This window comes from Oxyura jamaicensis, chromosome 2 (assembly GCF_011077185.1).
Source record: "Oxyura jamaicensis isolate SHBP4307 breed ruddy duck chromosome 2, BPBGC_Ojam_1.0, whole genome shotgun sequence".
Taxonomy (NCBI): domain Eukaryota; kingdom Metazoa; phylum Chordata; class Aves; order Anseriformes; family Anatidae; genus Oxyura; species Oxyura jamaicensis.
The window spans coordinates 111,593,094-111,615,243 of NC_048894.1; the positions used below are offsets into that span (position 1 = coordinate 111,593,094).

The following is a 22,150-nucleotide window of genomic DNA, read 5'->3' on the forward strand; positions in this document are numbered from 1 at the left end:
AAAAAAAAAATCTTAACAATCCACCAGTGCTGTGTGTATTACTCGCTTCACTTTATCTGCTTAAGCCATGCAAAAGGTTTAATCACAGTGTCCCTTTAACAAGCACAGCATTTAAACAAAACAAAACAAAATGAAACAAAATAAAACAAAACAAGAAAGAACAAATGCCTACACACACACACACACAAAAGCGCACAAGTTTTAATCTTGCTGATCGAATCTTTTTAGCATGATATTTACCCATCTGAGGAGAAGCATACAGGAGTCTAAACACCTGCCCTTTCCCAGAAGACTCAGTCCTTGCTGTGGCTTAGCTCCTTACCAGTGCTACTCAGCTCCTGCTTGGGTCTTATCTGTGATCTGACATTGTCTCATCCAAGCAATTCCCTAACTATACTCAAGCCCTTGAAGCGTGATGCTTTTGTTGTGTCACAGGCACAGATAAATATCATCTGTTTTACCAGATTCCACACAGGTATGTGATGGAGACATGTCTGGTGGTAGGACTCGTGAGCACAGAGCAGGGCTGTTCCAGGGTCACCCAAGGAAGCCCTGACCTGTGCCCATGTGTGCCATGTGCTCTGTCCAGGGGGAGCAGAGGAAGGTCTGTGGCCCAACTGCAATGCATGGAGGGGTCACAAATCTCATGCTCAATGCAGAGAGCTCGTGCCACCCTCTAACACATTTTTTAAGGCAAAAAAAAATGTGAAACTAGGAGAACAGTACAGCAGGATATGCTGGGGCTACACAGTGCTGGTGAGCTGGGACAGTAGAATTGCCCTTGGATCAAAGTGCACAGACTTGAGTTTAGCAGTGGTTTATTATCTCACTAGAATCATCTAATTCCCTGTAATAAAAATTGCATGTAGAGTATGTCAAAGAGCCAAAGAGTCTATTACAGCCCATTGTCAGGACTAATGCTTTTTTTCCCCTCTTATTGCTAAGTAGGCAGGAGTAGCTTTTCAATTTCAAAATAAAACTATACAATTACAGTAATAATGTAAAGCTCCTGACTGCTTGGCAGCTGCATATTGTAAAACTCAAAACCAGTGATCAGTAGCAAAAGCAGTAAGTCAGTACAATCTTTATAAAATGTCCTGTTGGGGTGATTATATCTATCAAAATACATCTATGAGGGAAAGACTGATTACTGGAAATATTTCATGACCCTTTTCCCCTAAAAAAAAACCTGCAAGTGCTTGCATCTTTTCCTAACAACAAATAAAGAAGCTGGTGAAGGTGCTGGAGGTTTAATTAAGACTATGAGCAGTGGAACAAGCAAGGATCTTGTTCAACTAGTTAGGCATCAGCTACAACAGAAAAACAAAAGCAGTCATGTTTTTATCATTTGTTATAAAAAAAATATATATTTTCCAATCAGTGTTTCAATACAGTTAAAAGTTAAAAACCCTCTACATTACTAATAAATTAAAAAACCCAGATCTCCAACCATCTTGTAAGAAAGTAGGTAAGTAATTTAAACCTTTAGTTTACATAAATTAGCACAGAAATCTGTATTTGAACAAGTGCACTGAAAACAGATATGCCTTCTTTTCTTCTGATATCTCTTATTTGAGTTATTAAGTAACAGGAAAGCCTTTATATTCTTTGCATGACCTTGAGAGTCTGCTACCACTAAATGGTCAATACTCAAACCCCAGGAGAATGTTTCACCAGACAGACAATAACATGGGCGAGCATGAAGTACAGTCAAAAGCTTTGCAGCCTTATTACGGTAGACTTCAACATTCAATTTCAGCACATTTACTCCTGGGAAGAGATGAAGGTAATATATTTATACAGGAAATCATATGAGTGAAATTTGATGGGTTGATAGATTTTTTTTCAAAACCTATTAAAATACCTTTTTTTTTTTTTTTTTTTTTTTTTTTTTTTTCCAGAGGTAGTTTGCAAGGCAATAGTGATGTACCTAAGTGGAAACAATACTTCTTTGCTTGACTTTGGATAGAACTCTTAAATACTGCTGATGCTCTCCCTGAACCTCGCAGAGAAAGCTTAATGGATAAGATGTTCTAATGAGAGCTGACAACAGCCAATTAAGTGTCAGAAGAACAATCTGATAAGTAGGTCTTCATGTCTATAGGCATTTCCTGATATGTCTTAACTGTCAATCTGAATGTTAAACATCTCTATCTTCATCTCATTATTGACTGATTTATTAAAGGAGAATGCTTTCAACTCTTTCAACTCCTTTTTTTTTTTTTTTTTTTTTTTTTGACTTTTAGGTTGTTCCAGAAAGAAGGGAATGAAAGTAGTAGGAACAACTCTTAATTTGGAATAATTCATGGGGAATCGTAATTAGAGCAAAGGCTTAATATTCCAACTGAGCAGATGTATGGTTAGGTGATGCCACTACCATGCAGCTGCCCACACCATACTTTTTAAGAAATGGTAGATGCTCAGTTTAGAGGAGATCTGTTTCTTTAATAGGTGGAAGGATATCTGTGGACATGCTAGCAGGCTGCTCTCTGCTTTCAGTGCTCCTTGCTAGTCATACAGAAGACAGCACCTCGCTGGACGGATCTCTTCCCTTCTTGTCCTCACCCCGGTCGATATCAATCACGTGAACGATGCCAGGCTTCAGGATCAGGTCATCGGTCTCTACGTGGCTCCTGCTATCATCCACCTCTGTGTATTTCCCTTTGGATGGCTGGGTAGCTTTACTGAAGACATCTTTAAAACGGCGCTTGAGTTCAACATCTGGGCAATAGACATACTCATAAAGAGCACCAGCAAGGACTGCTCCTATTATTGGTCCTACCCAGTAAACCTACAAAGAGAGGTGGGAAAAACATAGGCATTAAGCTCTACAGCAAAGAAAGAAGCCAGGATCTCAGAGGAAATCATGTCACTACAGACTTCACTCAGAAAACTTTATGTGAAGTGCTCTAGCCCAATCATTTAAAACAACTCTGCTTTTCAGAAATGTACGGCCATATAGTTCACTGGATTTCATGGCCTGGGATGAAATCTGCCCACATACCAGATTATGAGGCAGAGAAGTGTTAGGTTCTAGTTAAGAACACTAAGTTTCACAGATGGTGACCAGGAGCTCAGTAGTGGAGTGATTTCTCTGAAGTGATGTATGAAACAGGTTTTAGGCAGTTAATGGCATTAGTTCTATGTAGACATTTTTCCCTCTCTGCCTCCTCCCAGTCTCTCTTCTCTCACGTGTATTTTGTCCACTTCAGCAATACTCCCTAGTATTTCTGCTTTTCTTTTAAACTAGCAAGAGTAAGGTGATTGAGAACCAGGCCTGTAGCCTCAGAGATAAGTGGTTTTGTCATCTTTTATTGATCCACCTCTTTCCAAGAAGCTTTCTTTAAATTTTCATTGTTTATTTTCCACCTGTAGATAATATATTTTCCACCTGTAAATAATATATTTGTGCTGTTTGCCAGATGACACTCAAAATAAATACCAATGTAGAAAACATCTTCTTTCTGCATTTTCACCCAAGATGATGATCAACTTGTAAGGAAACAAAACCTATCCTAATGCATGTATACAAGCAGTTCTGATTCAATATTTCAGACTCACATTTCCAAGAGTCCAAATTAGACTTCTGATTTTACAGGACCCAACAGGCTGCCATCTATCTGATTATCTAATTTGTATAACCAAATGCAAATGACACGCACAACTTTGTAGGGCAGCTATTTCAGTACAACATGAAGCAATTCTGTAACACTAGTAGGTGCAGAGGCCCCCTGACTTCTCTTAATGACATGCTAATGTCACCGCTCTGAAGGAGAGAGTAAGACCATCTTTTCAAATGACCAGGACAGCAGCTAAGCTTTTCCTACAACTTTCTACATAGTACATTTTCTTATTGTTTACAGCTTTAGTTGTAAATTACAGGCTCCCTCAGAGTATAGATAATTAATCTTGCGAAAAACTATTGCAGTTTTTCATATGAACAAGCCATTCACTGATAACTGGGTAGTTCTGCCTCAATAGGATAACTCTTGGGAACAAACTTACACATGGTATCGTGTTTGCAGAACTGGAGCCTCAGGGTCTGAAGACAATGCTATCTCTGTTGTTAGATGCAGTGGGAGCAATGTGGGCTCCATACTTTAAAATCAAGAAAATCCTTATATGCACTGTAATATGCAGCTCTTATAGTTAGTACTGAAAACATCCCTGGAAGTGCTTTCCCTATCTTTAATTAGGGGAGGCTGAGCTGCAATCCATCTCTCCCTATAAAACATTAATTGTTTTTTGATAAGTTTAGTAGTGGGATGCTATAAAAAATGACTGTGTCACTCACAATCTGTTTATCAAGTTGTTTCCTGCACAAATACTTCCAGTTAAGGGTATGCTTTCTAATCAAAGCAGGTAACATCTGGTCTAGTTTGTAAAGACCAGGTTGCAACCCCTTCATCTCTCTCTGTGTGGGCATTTGTTTAGGCAGGTTCTCTCCCTGGAAACAGATCACAGAGGGTCCCTGTTCTCGTTGTATATGTCTGCCCCAATTTGCCGTGGAAGCAGGTGAGACATGAAGCCAACAGAATTACTTCCATAACTTCTCATCAGCATGACTGGGGGGGGTCGAGGGGGGGGGGGTTGCAATCTGCCTCGGAGGATTTTTTTTTCTTTCTAGCAGTTCAGTTCTCACCGTCTCTCTGGATTGTTTTTTTTTTTTTTTCTTTGTTTGTTTTGTTTTGAAGTTTTTGTATGATTTCCTTTCCACCACAGCTACTACCTCCACAAAATGACCCCTGAACAGCAAGATGCTATTCTAGTGTGCTGTGTACCACACTACAGCCCCAGGGGAGGAGCAAGATTACACCAAAGCATGTGGCAGGTCAGCACCTGTCTTCTTCAGGGATGGCCTCTATGGTGTGTGCAAGGATAGACAACTAACGGTAGATGACGTATGAAAAATCCTGATAGCTGTTTGTTGCTAAGGTGAAGGAAGCATGAAAGCAGAGTTACCCATTGGTTTTCCCATTTCCCCATGATGACAGCAGGTCCAAATGATCGAGCAGGGTTCATACTGGCACCGGTGTAATTAATCTAATGTAAAGACAAAATGTTACCTGTTATTAGAGTCTCAAAGGTAGTTATTCAATTTCTTTTATTCCTTGCACTACAGGACACTCTGGTTTTGCAAGACATCTAATCCTGACAGTAGGTATTGTCACTCTCCAGAGTCTTATAATAAAATTAACAAAGCCATCATGTGAACATCCAGAAAATCTCTGATGCAGCAGCCCAAGAGGACCCTCCTGCTACTTCCAAAGTTTTTTGGTATGGACCTATCAAGACTACAGCAGCTATTTAGCTATAGCAGCTATAAAGTCTACAGAAGCTTCCATTTACTTCTGAAGTAGACATAACGGGACAAAGGCTCTATTTTTTTAAAGAGAAGCCATTAACTTACAGCAAATAAATGTCCAATTGCAACAGAAAATCCAATTGCTAAAGCTACTGAACCAGTGACATCATTTCGTTTTGAATCACAGCTGGCAAAAATAGTAAAAACCAGCTGGAATGTAATTATCAACTCCACCAGGAGTCCATGGCCAGCGGAAAGATCTCCATGTACCTGGAAGAAAAGAAAGAAACACCGGAGATGAAGAAAAAGTGATTTTGTAAATCAGAAAGCAACCACATGCATTGATTATATTTCAGTGAATTATATTTTTGGTGACTTCCTAAAAAGTACACAGTGAAAGACAACAATGAACTTTTGGAGGTACAGATTCCCACCCTTCTTCTCCCCCCTTCTCCCATTTTTTTTTTTTTTTTTTTTTTTTAAATTGAGAGCCACGGAAAATTACAGCTGGACTGACAACAGACAGCTTGCCACTAATATCCAACAAGAACTTCAAAGTTAGACTGCAGAAGTGTAGTTTATTTTTACACAGGGATTTGCAAATGCTGCACTTCCCCTTCACCATTTTTTTCTTGGGAGCGCTGTAATTTACTATTCAATTATAAATTCATTAATTAGCCCTGACTTAATTAATTTAAATTTCAATTAAAAATTAAGCAGTGTGCGGCTCAAGTGCATTTTTAATAAGTCCTGCAACAGGGCTAACTGATGGCATTTCTTATTAGTTTAGAACAAGGCTGAAATCTAAGCCACAATCTATTTCAAAAGTATGTCATTTTAAATTGATGTTTCTTCAATCCCCATCATAATGGCATAGAATTAATTTCCCCTCCCCAGTCCATATGAAAATGGCATTTCATGCATATATTATTTAAATGTTGTATGTAAATTAACATTACCTGCTGTCATCAGATTTGGGGAAGTTCTAGAAAAGAGAACTTCTATAAAAAGAATAGCTATAGATATTGCACTGCATAAAGCCATCCCGGTGAGAGCTTTAAACCCTGTCTGGATGTTGTAAATAAACCAACCAGCTCCTAAAATCTCTACTTCAGCTCTCTTTATTCTGTGTGACACTGATTATATTTTCTTAGACTCTAAGTTAGTCTACTCCAGGAGCTGGAGCAGAAGTGATTACCATAGTGACTCCCAGGCCTCCCACCACGCTTGGTGGTGTGATGAGGTAAAGGATTCCTGCCCCCACGATGGCTCCCAGGCACTGGGCGAGAATGTAGAAGACTGACTTGGCGAGGCTGATCTTCCTTGTGCAGACCATTGCCACGGTCACAGCAGGGTTAATGTGGCCACCACTGATGTGCCCAACACACTGAACCATGGTTGCGATGCTGAGTCCAAAGCAGAGAGAGATAAGGACCATGTCTACAGGCAGGGGCTTCTCCGATCCACCCCAGTTGATTGTGGAACCGAGGCTGAGGAGGACGAAAATTAACATGGCCAAAAATTCTGCTGAAACAGCTTTCCAGAAGGGCTGAGTCCAGACGCCTTTAAACGCTACCATGATGCTCTCGCACTTGCACAGACGTCCACACTTACTGAAAAGGAAAATAAGTCTTCATCAGAAGTCAAACAGTAATGTTCTCCTATGTTCTCCTGTTAGACGGTTGCTATCTGGCAGACTTTGGAGGGAAGGTTTCAAGGCTGAGTATCCTTGGACTGGGACAACCACGGATGTGTGCACTGTCAAAGCAGACTGCCCTTAAAATACTGCCAGTGTTTGAGTATCTGCAGGTGTAATACACAGGGTAATTAGTCATCCCCTGTGATAAGTCTGTCCCTATAGCTTTGGTTCACGCAAAGAACCCCCCTATATTTTTTGAAATAAATGAGAATGAAAATAAGTGTAATCTTATACACTAGCTGTCTTCTGCCTGACTAAGATTCTGCAAAGCCCTACCACTTCCAGTGGCCTGTTAAGCATCATGCTCATTAAATCAGTGGGTATTCTCTTTTTCTAAGCAAATCTGTACTTTTCACAAAGCAGGTACAATATTTCAGTAAGAAGTAGTACCTTTGTCAAAACCTAATAGTTTTTTTACAACAGTGTAATGTTACAAGGTTGCTTTGGGAGCTATAAGAGAAAGTCTATTTGTTTGAACACTCACAGAAACCAATGCTTCAATTTATAATTATGCAAAAAGCAGTTTCTTCTCTATGGACATAGGGTAAAATTTGAATTCAGACAGGAGAATAGATGCAATCTTAAAATTTGAATTTTAAGTCAATCATGCAGTCAATTAAGTACTTTTTAGGGGCTAAGGGTGCAGAGTTAAGTAGTAGAATAGAAATATGTTTTCTGTACATTTGATGTGTGCTACTGTGTGTGGTAAAGAAAGAAATGTCTTGATTTTCCCCTGTCTGGAAATGCTATTTGTTAGTCTGTGCAGCCTTCCTGATGAGTTACAGTTTTGCTAGATGCTCAGATACCTATGAAAGTGGGTCACCAAAGAAAAGTTATTTGTGGTATTAATAAATTAGGAGAATAAGCCAAAAGGGAAGCATTTTAATGAGTTTCTAAGGAATGCTAACAAGCTTCTTCTTTTAAAAACAAAAGCAAAAAACCCAACCCCTCCAAAAACAAAAACAAAACCCCAAAACTCAGAAAACAAAAGGAAGAATATGCAGCTGTTATATTTGGGAACAGAATTTCAAATGGAAGATGGATGAATTTATGCTCAGTTATCTAAGGTAACTGAGCTACAATGCATATTTAATACCACTTACTTCAGAAAGAAGCATAAAATGCATGTCTAGCTTTTTCAAGTTATTGCAAGAGGAATGCCCCATGAATTTCTTAACAGTTGCTGAGAGTTAGGGAAAGGCAATTTAATCCTGTGACTGGAGAAAATAATTTGTTTCCTTGTCTCATTTCTTATGCTAATTTACTCTGTATTTTGGGTAGGTCATTTGTACTCTATCTCAGTTCTCTAAACTCTCAGAAGAGAACAAGAATTACACTATTTCCTGCAAATGGCTGCTTGTGAAGCCATCTGACAGACTCTGAAGTTTGAGAGGGACTTGTAAGTTCTCATATTAACAACCAGTTAATGACCAGCCACCGAGGTCAGGCTTTTTGTTCAAAATGGCTCCAAATTCACCACCTCCCCCAGTGCTAAAGCACACAGCTATTTGGGGATCCTTGTTTTTGAGCACGATGCTCGGATTCTCACTGCGACCTAAGGGCTGTCAAGAGCTTACTTTTGACAGCCTTGCTACTCCCTTACTAACAACTTAATTCAGTGGCCTGAGGAGGACATGGGAGCTGTATCTACACTGAAAAGAGGTCAGTGTCCCAGGACTTGTCCTGGATGAACACTTCATATAGGGATGAGGCACATTCTGGTGTCCATGGAAAAGAAACATGGATGCACAGACAAGGAAAGTGGCACTCATCTACCCCTTTACATCCATCTAAGTCAGGATGCAAAATGGGTTTCCCTGAGCTTTCACTTGCACCTGCTTTTCACAGAATCACAGAACTGTAGGGGTTGGAAGGGACCTCAAGAGATCACTGAGTCCAACACCCTGCCAAAGCAGGTTCCCTAGAGCAGGTTGCACAGGTAGGTGTCTTGCTAACCAAAGCTCAAGCCCTGGTGTTATATTAAATTTCCTACCACTGAAGACAGTGAAAGGACTGTAGGTTTTTGGAGAATGTCAGACAGCAATATGGTTACCCCTGGCTTTGTTGTCCAAGAGTGTCTGACCCATCTCTTTCCATATGCAGAGAATAACGAGATGTGCAAATTAGCTACATCCCTTCACCTTGTAGGAGTGGAAAGAAGAAAGTGATTGTATTGGGTATTAAAACTGTGCAGTTAGCTTCCTTCCAGTTGAGGAGAGTCCCAGAACACAGTAAGAGTGAGTGAGTGGTGCATGGATGTGTGTGACAGAGGGAGGATCCAGTAGATCACAACTTCTGCTGACCTGCTGATGGGTCTGTCCAGGCTACCACTTAGGGAGGGCCCATGTCATACTGCTAGACCCTGTGAGAACATGTGCAATCAATTCAGTCAATATTATTTACAGCCCTGAAAATGCAAAAACGTTGGATGCAAGTCAAAAGCATAACTCAGGCACATATCTTGTTCATTAACACAAAGAAATCTATTTTTCTTAAATAGCACACTGCATGGAAAATATGAAAATGGTAGAACTATACTGCCAGCCACACTTTGATAGTTAATGATCTAAACACCTATCTTCAATGCAGAAATGTTTTTCTGAAGCAGTCTGTTTTTCTATGATTTCAACACCCAGCAAAACACCCAGCTGTCACAGCAATTTTTTTTTCTTTCAAGCTGCACACCTGTTAATAAAAGCTTAATACCATGTTTTAGCCCTGAGCCCAGGTTTTCACTTAAATCCAAATGCAACTTGGAAATCAACACCGCCACCAACGTCCACTATTCTTTCTGCATACAGTTAATTTAAAGCCTTGAGATGAGATGGTGATGGCTGCCAGCTCTAAAACTGAAACGTGATTTTCCAGCCACTAAGATTTGCCATCAAAGGTGCAAAACAATTTTTGGAGTAGTTGCTGTTCATGGTTGCCTTACATAAATACAAAATAGAAAAGCAGAATGACACTTTTGTGTTCTGATCACATGTTAAATTCGTATGGATACACTTGAAATCTGGTTTAGAACACACCAGAGACTGACAGGGTGCAGGGTGGGTTTCACAGCTCACGTTGCCATCAGGGCCAAAGGAGCCTGGGGTATGGACAGGACTCACTGGTATCCAGGACATCGCCGGTGCGACTATGGCTCCGAAGCTGTAGCAGTGTAAGCAGTAACACTGTCTTCCATACAAATGTCAAACGGCATTTACCAAATTCTTCCTCCCCTCACTGCTATGGTTGCGGGGAGCAGGACCAGCAGCTGGGGGGGCTCGCAGCGACCCTGCCTGGGGTGCAAGCTCTGTGCGAGCGGTGGCTTTCTGGGGGGGCGTCCGCGGCTTTTTGGGGGGCATCGTCGGCTCTTTGGGGGGCACCCGCGGGCTACCCCGACCTGTGCCGGCCGTGTCCCGCCGGGACACCAGGCACCCGCTTGTGGCGAGGGAGCGGCAGGGGAGAGTTGTAAGCGCACGACCGCGGCGAATAAAAGTTGTAGGGTGCAGAACAGCACCGGCTTGCAGCCCTCCGGCACCTCCAGCCTCAAACACCAAGGGCGACTGCAAGATATCACCTCCAGGGAACGGGGTCGGGCTCCCTGCAAGCCCCCCATGATGAGTACCCCCCCTCCGCCCTCCTACCCCCCACCCTGGCAGCACAGAGAATCCCCACCGGGACTCCCCTTTTCCCCCTCGAAACTTTCCCCAAACCCCTCTCAAGCTTTATCTCCTCCCCACTCCCTCCAACCCTACCCCCCCTGTATTTTTCCCCCTCCGCACCCCGCGGAGGGCCGCGCACTCACCCGCGGCGCGCAGCGGCCGCCCGGTCGCTCATGCCTCCGCGCGGAGCTGCGGCGCCGGCCGGGGGGGGCGCGGGGCTCGGGGCGGGGGCCAGGGCCGGGACCGGGGCCGGGGGAGGACCAAGGGGGACCAGGGGGGGACCGAGGGGGGCGCGGCTCCCAATCGCTCCCCTCCCTACCTGCTGCTGCTCCCCGACGGCCGGGACGGGGCTCGAGGTGGAGAGGGGGCGCTTGCGGTCGTGGGAATAGGATTAGTTAATTAGCCCGGGGGAGGGGGGAGCTGCGCGGTTTGGGGAAGATCGGTCGGAGTCGGAGATTTTGCGGTTCCTTCTCCCGCTGCGCGTTGGATTCACGGGAATTGAGTCCAAGGCGCTCTGAGGTGGGGAGATCTAGGTGTCTGAAACACCCCTCGTACCTCACCGGGACGCTGCTGGCTCCCTGAGGGGCAGAGGGGTTAATCTGCTGCTTTCAACAAAGTTTTGCCTCGTGTGGAAAGCCAACGGGAGCCACTGAAAAGAACTCTTGACACTAGACCCTGATGCTGGTGAGGCAATTCAGGTGGTTCTCACCTTGAGAGGAACCCAATCCATCTATAGCATGAGAACAATCTGACGAAAAAACAGCCCTTTAGGTAATAAGAAAACAGACAATCAATAAAGTTACCCAAGTTTCCAGGCAGGATTATTTTGTTAGAGACTGCACAGAACCTGACACTTGAAGAAGGCAGGCATGAATATGGAACAAAGTATCTATAAAATCCCCTTTTCTTTCTTTCTTTTTTATTTTTTTCCTTTTTTTTTTTTTTTTTTTTTTTTTTTTTTTTTTCCAGGTGGCTTTGACCTTTGAATACAGTAAAATAATCAGTACATAAGTTACACAGAAAATGTTTTAAAGGACATGCTGTTCAGGGGTTAAGCCAGGTTAAAACAGCATGCACAGAGAAACTACATCTACTGCCATGTACCCATACGGCAACAGAGAAAGAATCAAAACTTGATGTGATAAGCAACTGGCCTGTGCTATGCCTGCTGTGCCAGGAAATCTTTCTGCACATTAGAAAAGAGTGCAAGAGCTGAAGAACTACTTTGGATGTGGAAACCATGGAAAACCATGGATATCCTCTCTTAACTTCTGTTAGGAGATCGTAGGCAACAAGTTACATGGGTGAAAAATGAGTCTAATGTGTAACACTATCAGTTCAGGATACCCTAAACAAATTTGAACACCGAGCAATAAAGTCATGCCCATGTGTTAAATACTTACCGATCAGAGTTAATGGTACGTACCAGGTGATCATAAAGTACAAATGTAGGTGTTTCTCTCACGTTTGCCTGCAAATCCCTTCTTTAGAGCAGAGTCATAAAGGGGAACAAGAGGCATTCACAATTTGATGACAAAGGAAAACAGCTGGCTGGATGTTTGACTTTCTTGTTTTCAAGCTTTGCTTCATTTGCTTCCATCTTGCACTCAGCCAAGAAGTGATGCAGGCATCACCTCAGAGCTCCTTCCTCTGGTACATTTTGGTTTCTCAGTCTTTCTCAGGCATTTTCACAGCCTGTTACAGTGATTCCAGAAACTTCAAGTCCTAGTAGTGTCATATGGGCACTTAAGCCTGTCATATACTTCATATGCTCACAGACAAGTTTTCACATCAAGGCTGCAGGAGATGCTGCCCACAGTGAAAGCACTTCAGTTAGGATGTTCCTCTGCACCTTGCACACTGGGTTCTCATGGTCCATTAGTTGATTCACAAACAAAATTCACTTAGCAAAACAAATACTTACTTTTCCTTTTCTTGCGGACAGCACGTATCTGCTCTTTGTGATCCGCAGAGCAGATCCCTACCACATGGAGAAGCCAGAACATTGACAGGTTCTGTCACTGCTACCATTCTCACTGCAATAGATCTGGAGAATTAGACAAAGGTTGTGGCCACATAAACAGAGAAAGGCAATGCTTCGGGCACAAACCTGGAGCAAACTGCACTGTGCCAGCCCTGATCAAACAAACAGACTATGTTCTGTTGAAAACACAGGGGCAATGAAGACATCCCTTGAGGTGGCACTGAAAAAGAGAGAAAAGCACCCCCAATTCATCCAGGGATAAATGTGTGATATATTTGCCATTCTTGAGATTTGGGGGACCACATCATTTTTTTATTATTATTTTTAGTTTTAATTTATTTTTTCTTCCTCCTCTATCTATTTTGATCTCTTTAAAACCTGGCTCAACTTGGTTTGGACCTCTGCCCAAGGGTAAAACATTCCAACATTCCTCCTGCTGCTGTGCTTAACACAATTAAGGAAATAACAAATGAATATACACAACAATTTTTAAATTTGTGCTAACTTTCAATCCCTGTCTAAGGGGGGGAAATACACAGCAGAAACTCACAGTGCCTCTGCTTCTCCTTCACTGAACAGTACAGCTAACTTTCTATAGTCATTTTTAGGGCTTCATGAATAAAAGATCTCCCTAGGAAAGTAAGCCAAGGTGAGAAGATTCTGCAACATGTAAGGCACATCCACCTCCTGAACAAGGACTTCCCAGACAGTTGAAGCGTGCTGGATCTGGGATTTCGGATTGGTCTGTTGTGGAGAAGAGGGCACTCTGCCAAGGTTGGAGAGGAATGTGCAAACAGATAATTCCAGCTAAAATAATATGAGGGAGAGAGGCAGAAAATCTCCCTGGAGTAGACTTTGTCACCTCACTGAATTGCAGTTTGGGAAGAGTCCCTCCACTTCTCTGGTGAGTCCCATGGATATCCATCCTGGGCAACTCCATCACATCTGCCTCAAGGGTTTTTTTGGCTGAAACAGAGAGAAGAAAATCCAGAACAACAGTAAAAAGGCATAATTTCAAAGCACTGTGTGTTTTCTCAGTGACCATGGTCCTGTTTCACTTGTACCCAGAGGACCTGGACTGCTCTGCCTTATCCTGCTGTCATTGAGCTCCTCAGCTTGCTCAGCTCGTCTCAGCACAACTTCAGGCTTCCAGTTCCAAAAGGAGTGAAGCTTACCCGAACGTGCTCTCTCTCTTACCACCCTCTTTCTTTGGGTTTTCTTGCTCTTTCCAATGTGTTTTGAGCCCCCAGGCCAATCTCAGCTGCAGCTGAAGGAAGATCAGAGATCTCCAGACTGCTCAGGTTCCTGTCAGCCTTGTGAGCAGGCAGCAGGTAACCAGAGCGAAAGGGACGCTTGCTGCCATTCACAGGAGAGCCTTGAGAAGGATTTCCAGAAGTGCCTGAAGTGATGGAGAGACTTAGCTGCCATTTTCACAGTGGCACAGGCTCCTAGGAGACTAAATTCCTGTGACCTTCCCTGGCTCCTGTTGACAGGAGCGCTTGAAAGCATGCTGCAAGCCTTTCAGAAATGATTGACACTTGCAGAAATGCCGACTTTCTTTACTGCTGGACTAAACATTTAATTCTGTTGCCACTAATGAACCCCCCATCCCCTTGCCACTTTATGTTTTATAAGTTTGGGCTAAGCTTTGTCTTCTAAAAGGATCTTACATAAAGCACTGCTTACTGAAATGTGATCTTTGCACATTTCTGAAGTTTTAATTTTCCTGCGGTGTAATCTTGTTACTTAGGTCATTCATTTTGTCACGCCTTGGTATCAGTCTGGTCCAGATCTGGCTGCAGGGCTATGTTCTCCTGACATTTAGAGCAAGAATTCACTGGGAAATCAGTCAAGAGATTTGACATTGCTGCTGGCCAAGCTCCAGAGGGTTTAGTTTTACTCTCCTTCTCTGTTTATTGTGGAATCCGTTTGTCCACAAGCTGCACATTGAGTCCCATGCTGGAACTGAAAGGGACAAAATGGCCATTTACTTGAGGGATTCATTCAGGCTTTTCATAAAGGTTTTACAAGGAGCTGTGCACTTGGATGACTGCTGTGCTTCCTTCGTCCTGCTCCATTACCTTCCTGACGAGACAATTTGGATGGACTGCTTTTTCTTTGCTCTCCCCCCCACCCAGCTCAATAAGCAGCAATTACAGTTGGGAAAGCAAAACTGTGATCTAGGTAGTATAGGAACCACCTGGAGGCTTTTCATCTTTAGAAACAGTTTAATTACAACATGGCACAGACAGGCCCTTTGCTAGGAATATGTAGGGATAGACAAACAGCCGGGGTTGATGAGCTGGAGGGGAAAAGCAGCTCCGGGCACTCATGAGGGTGCAGCAGTGGGTGGGAAGCATCCCAGCAGGGCGATGGAAAATGTGGGAGAAGGAGGGAGGTAATGACCTGTGCTGGGAGGGAGAAAGAGCCCAAGGTGCTGATGGGCTGTGTGCTGAGGGCATGTAGTTGCATCCAGTGGGGTCAAAGAGATTTGTCTAACTTTTCTAGGTGGGACACTGAAATTTGGTTAAGCTCTCACAGGTTTTATCAGCCATAGAAAAAGTAGTATTACAGTTTGTATACCTCACGGTTGCATGTTCTTTATCATCCAGCCATGCTTTCCTGGCTGATCTGAGCTGCTCTCCTTCACAGTCCTGTTGCTGTTTATCAGCTCCTCATCTCCAAATGTTCAGCCTCTTCCCTCAGCACCACTCCAGGCTCTTAGTTTCCTTCAGAAACCAAGGTCATGACAGCTCTGCCTCTCTTTCCCTGTGCAGCTGTTATCCTCAATGATTTTTGATCCTATCAGCTGCTGAGCCATGGTAGAAGTGATGTCGTTTGTGTATTTGATTTTTTCTTTCACCTAGTGCTAAAAACAAAGAGTACTACTTAAAAACAAAACAAAACAAAACAAAAACAACCAACCAACCAACCAAAACAAAACAAACAAAAAAAACCACCCACAAAGTTATAACTAACCAGAAGACCTTTATAATAAAGACCTACATCATAAACCTTTATCATAAACACCTGTATCATAAAGACGTTTTATGACATGTAATTCCAATATTTGTGCAACAAGAAGCACACTCAAGCAAGAATCTGGTTTCCAGGAGAGAAGTTTGCTTGCTAACAGCAGAAGGTGGTTTATTTGAAGGTGCATTTTGTCTCAGTTTTTATATTACTTCCATCTCTACCTGATGTTGCACAGCTGAAAAGCTCTGTTCACAAGAGCCAAAGAATCATGCAGTTTAAGACTAGGCAGCAAGACAACATTTTCTAGTTAGTTATTTATCATAGACCGTCACATTTTACCTCATAATACATTTAGTCATTTCAATAACTTACATTTAGATAAATCCATTTTACAAAAAGCATCTTTGCATGATTTGAAAACTCACAGGATAGAAAATCTACCCATTCCCTTGGCAGTTTATTCCCCAGACTAATCATTTACATCACCAAAAATGGCCTTTCTCTCTAAAATGAGTTTGTATGAATTCATTTGCCATACAGTGGTTCTTCTTATGCTGTTCTCTCCCAGATTAAAAAGCCTCCTGTACTTCTATTTTGTTCCCATGAGGATACTTATATAATGTGAGCAAGTCATTTCTTCATCATCCTTTTGAGAAGCGAAGCAGGCAGAGCTCTCACTCTAAAGAAATTTCTCTAACAGTTTTTTTTTTCAGCTCTTGATTTTGCCTTTGCTACTTTTTCAACATACTATTTAAATACTTTTTTTTTTTTTCTTTTTCTTTTTCTTTCATTTTACATATTGGACACCCAGCAGGCATTTTCTGAAGTAAAAGCACATCTTGTAGCACACCTAGGAATTGTATGAGCCATTCTTACTGCAGCATCACACTGAGGAAGTGTTCTTCCTCACCCCTCCACAAAGCCCCCTCGGTCCTTCTCAGGACACAGACATCATTCTGCAGATAAGGCTTGTTTCACTTGGAGACATGAAATTTTGCATGGTCTTGTATTGGCAGACATCTTGTCTGAGAGGGATAAAACTAGAAAACAATCCACTCTGCTCTGTTTGTCCATCCTGTTCTCAACATACTAATTTATGTTCAAACTAAATTGGCAGTGATTGTATATTTACCTTCAGATTTACTTACTGAGGAACCCCCTGAAGCACATGAGGCCCCACGCGATCCCTTCAGATCCCTGCCAACAGCTACCATCACAGGTCCATTATGTACTTTCAGAGATCTGTCAACTAGGTCTGAAACCATTTAATGCTCCATGGCCAATGTACAGTGGTAATGTTTTAAACAAATGTCACTCAATATGGTGGTAAAGCCTCGAGAAATGCACAAACACAATGCTCAGTGCAGCTACCTCTGTCAACCACCGTGTAATTTAAAAAATGAATTTATCCTGTGTTGACTTGTTGACTATTTTTTCTTTTTCCTTTTCTTTTTTTTTTTTTTTTTCTTTTTTTGGAGGGGGTGGTGGTTGTGGAGTGAAACGCCTAGACTTGGTAGCACTGGATAGTTGACATGTGCCCCAGTGCTGGGAATTTCTTCTTTGCCCAAGCCATCTGCTATAGTAATATAATGATAATACATATAATACATATATAGCTTCATATTCATGGATTTATACACCTAGTGGAAATGTATGCCATGAATGGGTTGATGCAGCATGTTTTGAAAAAGACAGTTTTGCTTCAGATCATTCAGGCTGTCTTTGCAGATTACAGTAGTAACAGTCTTCTTAATATTATGTATTTTATAGTTTTTGTTGTTATTTTTTTTCCTTCTTCTTCTTCTTCTTCCACCTCAGTAGTAATACCTTCTAAAAGCTACACCTCAGGACAAGTGAAGATGTTGATCTTTCCTCAACACAAAGGTTCTTCTTTCATTGAACTAACTGAGGAGCAGGGTCTGACTATGAATATTTATAAGTTCAAGCTCTTTTGTCCATAAGCTTCTAAAGAAAATCTGACAGCATGTTTTTCTTGAAATCCTTTATAGAACATTAGTTTCATTTCTGACAGTTTCTCATGTTTACAGCTTAAAAAATAATAATAAAAAAATTAGGGGAAGCCTAATAACTTTTGATGCAGATGCTGCATTTTTAGTGGACTAACAGAAAGCTTTTTAAACTGAGAAATTGGATTTACTCAGTTTCTTTTATGACAGAGGCTGTACTGCTCTGAAGATTCTTGTGTTTGTCTGAATTACCAACAAAGATGATAGAGATACAGCTCAGTAAAATAGAAATAAATAAACACTTCTTGATGCCACCTTCACCTTTACTCGTACCAGCTTATAGCCTCTGAATGGGTGCATGGTTGGTTGGCCAACATATGAAAACTGAACTCAACAATATTCTGTCTTGAGCTGCTGAATTGCAGTGAATGTGCTCTGGAAAAACATGCAGCCATAGCAAACAATCTTTTGAGACCCAAAGCTCTAGCCCAGTGTTTGCACTTTTCCTAGCACCCCACAGGTGTGGAGGGAGAGTGGTGGATGCAATCTGCAAAGACTGGATGAAATCAAGCAGAGGGCCACAGGGCTTTCCTTGTATTTGTTTGCAAGAAACTCATGTTTCTTTCTAAGCAATATTTTTCCAGCATAACTTCCACTACCGCCTTCTGTGGGCTCCTAGAGAAGGACAAGCTGCTCTTTTTCAAGCTAACTGAGGGAAAAAGCAGTGAGCTGTGAAAATAATTAAAAAGAGCACCAAAACACATTTTTTTTTTTCCAGAAGACTTTGGGGATAATAAATATTTTGTTGATTTGTTTGCAGACATTAATACAGAACAATTAGTCTGACACCATTCCGCAAGGCTTACTTCTCCATAATCATCAGTCATCTCTTCCTGCACCAGTGCTTTGGCTAGCCTTTATGGCCCTGCTATGAACTGTTTGCAGGGGACTGTGTGAAGTTTGTGGAGAGAATTATTTTTGTGAAGGCAGGTATTGTATTAAATTAGTGTTAACAAAGGAGGTAGAAATAGCTAATCCTACCTCTTCAAGGATACATGCAAAAAAATTGTTATAAGTCTATCTACTTTTGTAAGAATGTATACAGAGAACATATATATTTTAAGAATGCATTAGAGAAATAGGAAATTCTGAGGGGTTTTTGGTTTCATATGTCCCCTTTTGAATAAGTTTAACTTCCCCCATACCCCTTTGATTTTCAGTTTCACCGTGTGTACTTGACTGACACAAGCAGATTGTTCTTCCCAGCAGCGCAGCAGAACCAACACGCCAGAGAAAGGGATTCTTTTCAGCTACACGCCTCATCAGCACTGTCATCGGTGAGACTCCAGCACACGTGTTCCTTTGGGGTGTAAAAGGGGGTCAGAAAACCACACCGGCTGTTCCTCAGTTCTGCAGAGTGGAGTTTGCAGAATAGGCTCTTAGAAAATGGTTTTAGACTTGTGAACTGGGCATATTTATATCAATGGCACAGAGAGGCACTTCCATGCAGTCTCACAATGTAGTAGTTCTTGCTGTCCGGTTTCAGGAATTTGTAATTCATCCTTAAAAGGTTTAGCTCATCCTCATCCCAAATGCATTGTCTCAAAGTGCTGATAGCATAGCTGTGGAATTGTAGATGACTCAGTTTTCAACATCGAGAAAAGGCAGAATATGCGCATGAAGTCCTAGCAGCCTGTAGCCAAGAAAGCCCTTTTATTTTTTACTTAAGTGACAATGCTGAAATAGAACAAATATAAAGTCTCGGAGGGGAGAATAATTACTTGAGTTACAAACGAGTGTCAAGAATTTAAACCACATGCAGAAAACAAAGTGAGCATAAAAGCAATGGGGATCATAGTGTAGCCCAAATATGAAGCAATTAGAAAATGTGTCAGAGATTTCTTCAGTGATGCAGAGCAAGGAATTTGTTGTAGACAGGCTACTGTCCTGCTCAGATAATAAATAAAACAGAGACATTTCCCCACCGTTTCTTTTGCATTAGATATACCAAAAGACCTAGAGCATTTCAGAAGTTTGGGCACACCATTGATTTGCCTGGGTTTTGTGATGAGGCCAGAAAGAAAAGAAAATAAAAAGAAAAGGAAAGAAAAAAAAGAAGGAAAGAAAGAAAGAAAAAAGAGCCTGGGAAACCCTATAATTGTCCAGTCTCAGTGGTTTTGTTACTGCTCCAAAATAAGGGGTCAGGGCATAATAGCACTATAAAAGCTTGGTTACTGTAGATTTTACATAACGAGTTCCCAGCTTCTCTCACTCCTCTCATTCAGTGTGTGCCCAGTTTTGCAACCAAGACAGCACAGAGAACAGATTTGAGCTATAAAGATGTCAGTGGGAGAGCTTGTTTTCCTTTGGTAAATTGCAATAAATTATAGAAATGCCCTAGTGCTTGCAGGAGGGGAAGAAAAAAATAGCAAAATTGAAAATGCTAAAAAGAATCTCTCAAGTGTCCTGAATTATTCCCTCTCCTTTTCTATGGCTTGCTCAGAAAGTTATGGTTTTGACAAAGTAGCCTCTGCTGCTTCCAGTTAAAGTACATTTAGGGTTGTCTTTTCATATTGAATATTGCTCCCCTGTCCACAGCTGACAGGCACGGTTACTTAAGAAGTGGGTTCTCCAGGCACGCTTTGGGGGCTCCCTTAGGGGCACCTGCCTTTCAGAGGAGGCACCTGCAGCTCCTCGTGATCTGCCTGGCAGCAGCACTTGCTCAGACCTGAAGAGATTTGCCTACAGCCTCCAACCGCTGGCTCGTGGATGGAGTAGCCTTATGTGCAATGGCTTAACCTGAAAAATTCAGTCTGAGCAGCACTTTTAAGTAAGGCAGAAAGCCAGCTGTGAGTCAGATTTTTGCCTGGTAGCAATGCTTCCATTTGTAGCCTCTGCACACACAGGCAATGTGGGATGCTGGGCCCACCTGGTAGCCCATTGTCTGAAGGCAGTGGGGAAGGTTTGGGGAGAAATGGGAGAAGAGCATCTGTTGGCAGCACAGCTGAGTCACTGAACAGTTTAGTCTAACCTCAGTTCTGTGTTTGTGTTTTCCCTGCTATTCAGGAGGACCTGCAGGGATCATGATGATTTCTGCAAACATCATCCTCCCTTGGAGCTGAGCGTTTGCTGTGCTGCATTCTTAGGGTACTTTCATCAGAGATACAAAAGCAAGGCAGCAAAATTTCTTATTGTGCACTGTCACCTCCAGCCACAATTAACATTTCCCCTTCTCATTAGAGGTTTTCCCTCTGTCCATTTTCTTTTTTTCTCTCTCTTTTTAAACAATAGCAGAAGTCACAGAAAAGGTGACAACTGGTGTCTATGTCTCAGAGTACATTATAGGTGATACCACCAGAACGTTCCTGAAAGCAGAGAGATGCTGATACTCCTGCCCACTTCCCCTCCTCCCAGGTTACCCACTAGAGGACCTCCCCCCAAAAACCTGCAGCCTTACCCAGGATAAGAACCAGGTGCAGCTGCACAAACTGCAGTCCCACAGACCTGGCAGCATCCTGTTTAGGGCAAGCTAAAGAAGCAAGAAGAAAACCTGTGCAAAAGGTAAACGTGCAGTCCCTGTGAGTCTCAGGTTCATTTGAAATAACCTGGTGGCTCCGCAACACACTATTAAAACATCTTCATACCTATACAATCTGCAATACCTTTGCATGCACAATGCTATCATATTCATTCTCTGCTATAGTCAGAGATGGGAATAGAGTTGATCCAAGTTCTGTCAGTACATCCCAAGCCAATAGATAGGAGCTCTTTTTCTTTAGAGAGTGTATCTCTTAATACAGATTTAAGATGTCTAAGTTCAAATGCAGAACTTAAGCTAATAATCTCCCAATACAATCATTGCTAAATGTTTGGCTAAATGTTATGCTTCTCAAATATAGACATTATGTGTGTGTTCACATGCACTTATATATGCACGCATTTATACATGCATGTGTAAGTCTGTAAGAATGGAAACCTTTAGATAGAGAACTCAGCTCTCTGTACACACACACACACACAGAGTTTTCTGATGAATTATAACTCATTCCTAAAACTTAAAGATCTGTCTACATGAGTGCCTGCTTTTATCAAGGAAGAGATAATTCAATGGGCAGATGCTAGTCTGCCTACATCCAGTTTTTACACCCAAGTAACTAGCTTGGGAAAATTAAACCTTTAGCAGTTAATATCCTACTGACATGTATTTACAGTCCACTGAGTGCTGATTTACATCTCTATGTGATGCCTTGATAAAACTGCTCTGCTCCTACCCATCACTTCCCAGAATGTTGTTGAATGCAGATTTTATGGGACACTTCATTTGCAAGTCTTGAAAAATGAGCAGAATTGGGAGGTTCTGTGGAAACTTTGTTTTCTGGAAAGAATTTGAGGAGGAAATCTGACATACATGGGAGGAATTTCTGTGTGAATGAGACAAGACAGTTATGTGTGCACAGATGGTGACTGACAGTACCATACTCTCAGGCAGGCTTATTAGTGCAGCCTCAGTGCCACGATAACATAGATGTGCTGGGCTGGAGCTGGCTTATGCTTGACAGCTGAGAGCGA

The 22,150-nt window shown here is 42.0% G+C and overlaps 1 protein-coding gene across 2 annotated transcripts; it reads right to left on the bottom strand.

Moving 5' to 3' along the window:
- Window positions 1-929: 929 nt before the first annotated feature.
- On the bottom strand, window positions 930-11,085 carry AQP4 (aquaporin 4). Of its 2 annotated transcripts, none has more exons than XM_035317003.1 (5): window positions 10,974-11,085; window positions 6,504-6,918; window positions 5,411-5,575; window positions 4,963-5,043; window positions 930-2,791 (listed from the first exon to the last, which is right to left on the bottom strand). In XM_035317003.1, exons 2-5 carry the CDS (start codon window positions 6,882-6,884, stop codon window positions 2,513-2,515), a joined length of 906 nt encoding a protein of 301 aa, XP_035172894.1. In that variant the 5' UTR covers window positions 6,885-6,918; window positions 10,974-11,085; the 3' UTR covers window positions 930-2,512. The 2 variants fall into 2 exon arrangements, with proteins under 2 accessions (XP_035172894.1, XP_035172893.1); XM_035317002.1 differs by lacking the exon at window positions 10,974-11,085 and adding an exon at window positions 10,798-10,957.
- Between the last annotated feature and the right edge of the window lie 11,065 nt (window positions 11,086-22,150).

Excerpts from the sequence above, each read along its gene's own strand:
- AQP4 (XM_035317002.1), bottom strand. The coding sequence starts at position 10,829 with ATGAGCGACCGGGCGGCCGCTGCGCGCCGCGG. Across the intron at positions 6,919-10,797 it reads GCGGCCGCTGCGCGCCGCGG|TAAGTGTGGACGTCTGTGCA; the intron begins GTGAGTGCGCGG and ends TTTCCTTTTCAG. Across the intron at positions 5,044-5,410 it reads CAATTGGACATTTATTTGCT|ATTAATTACACCGGTGCCAG; the intron begins GTAAGTTAATGG and ends TCTTTACATTAG.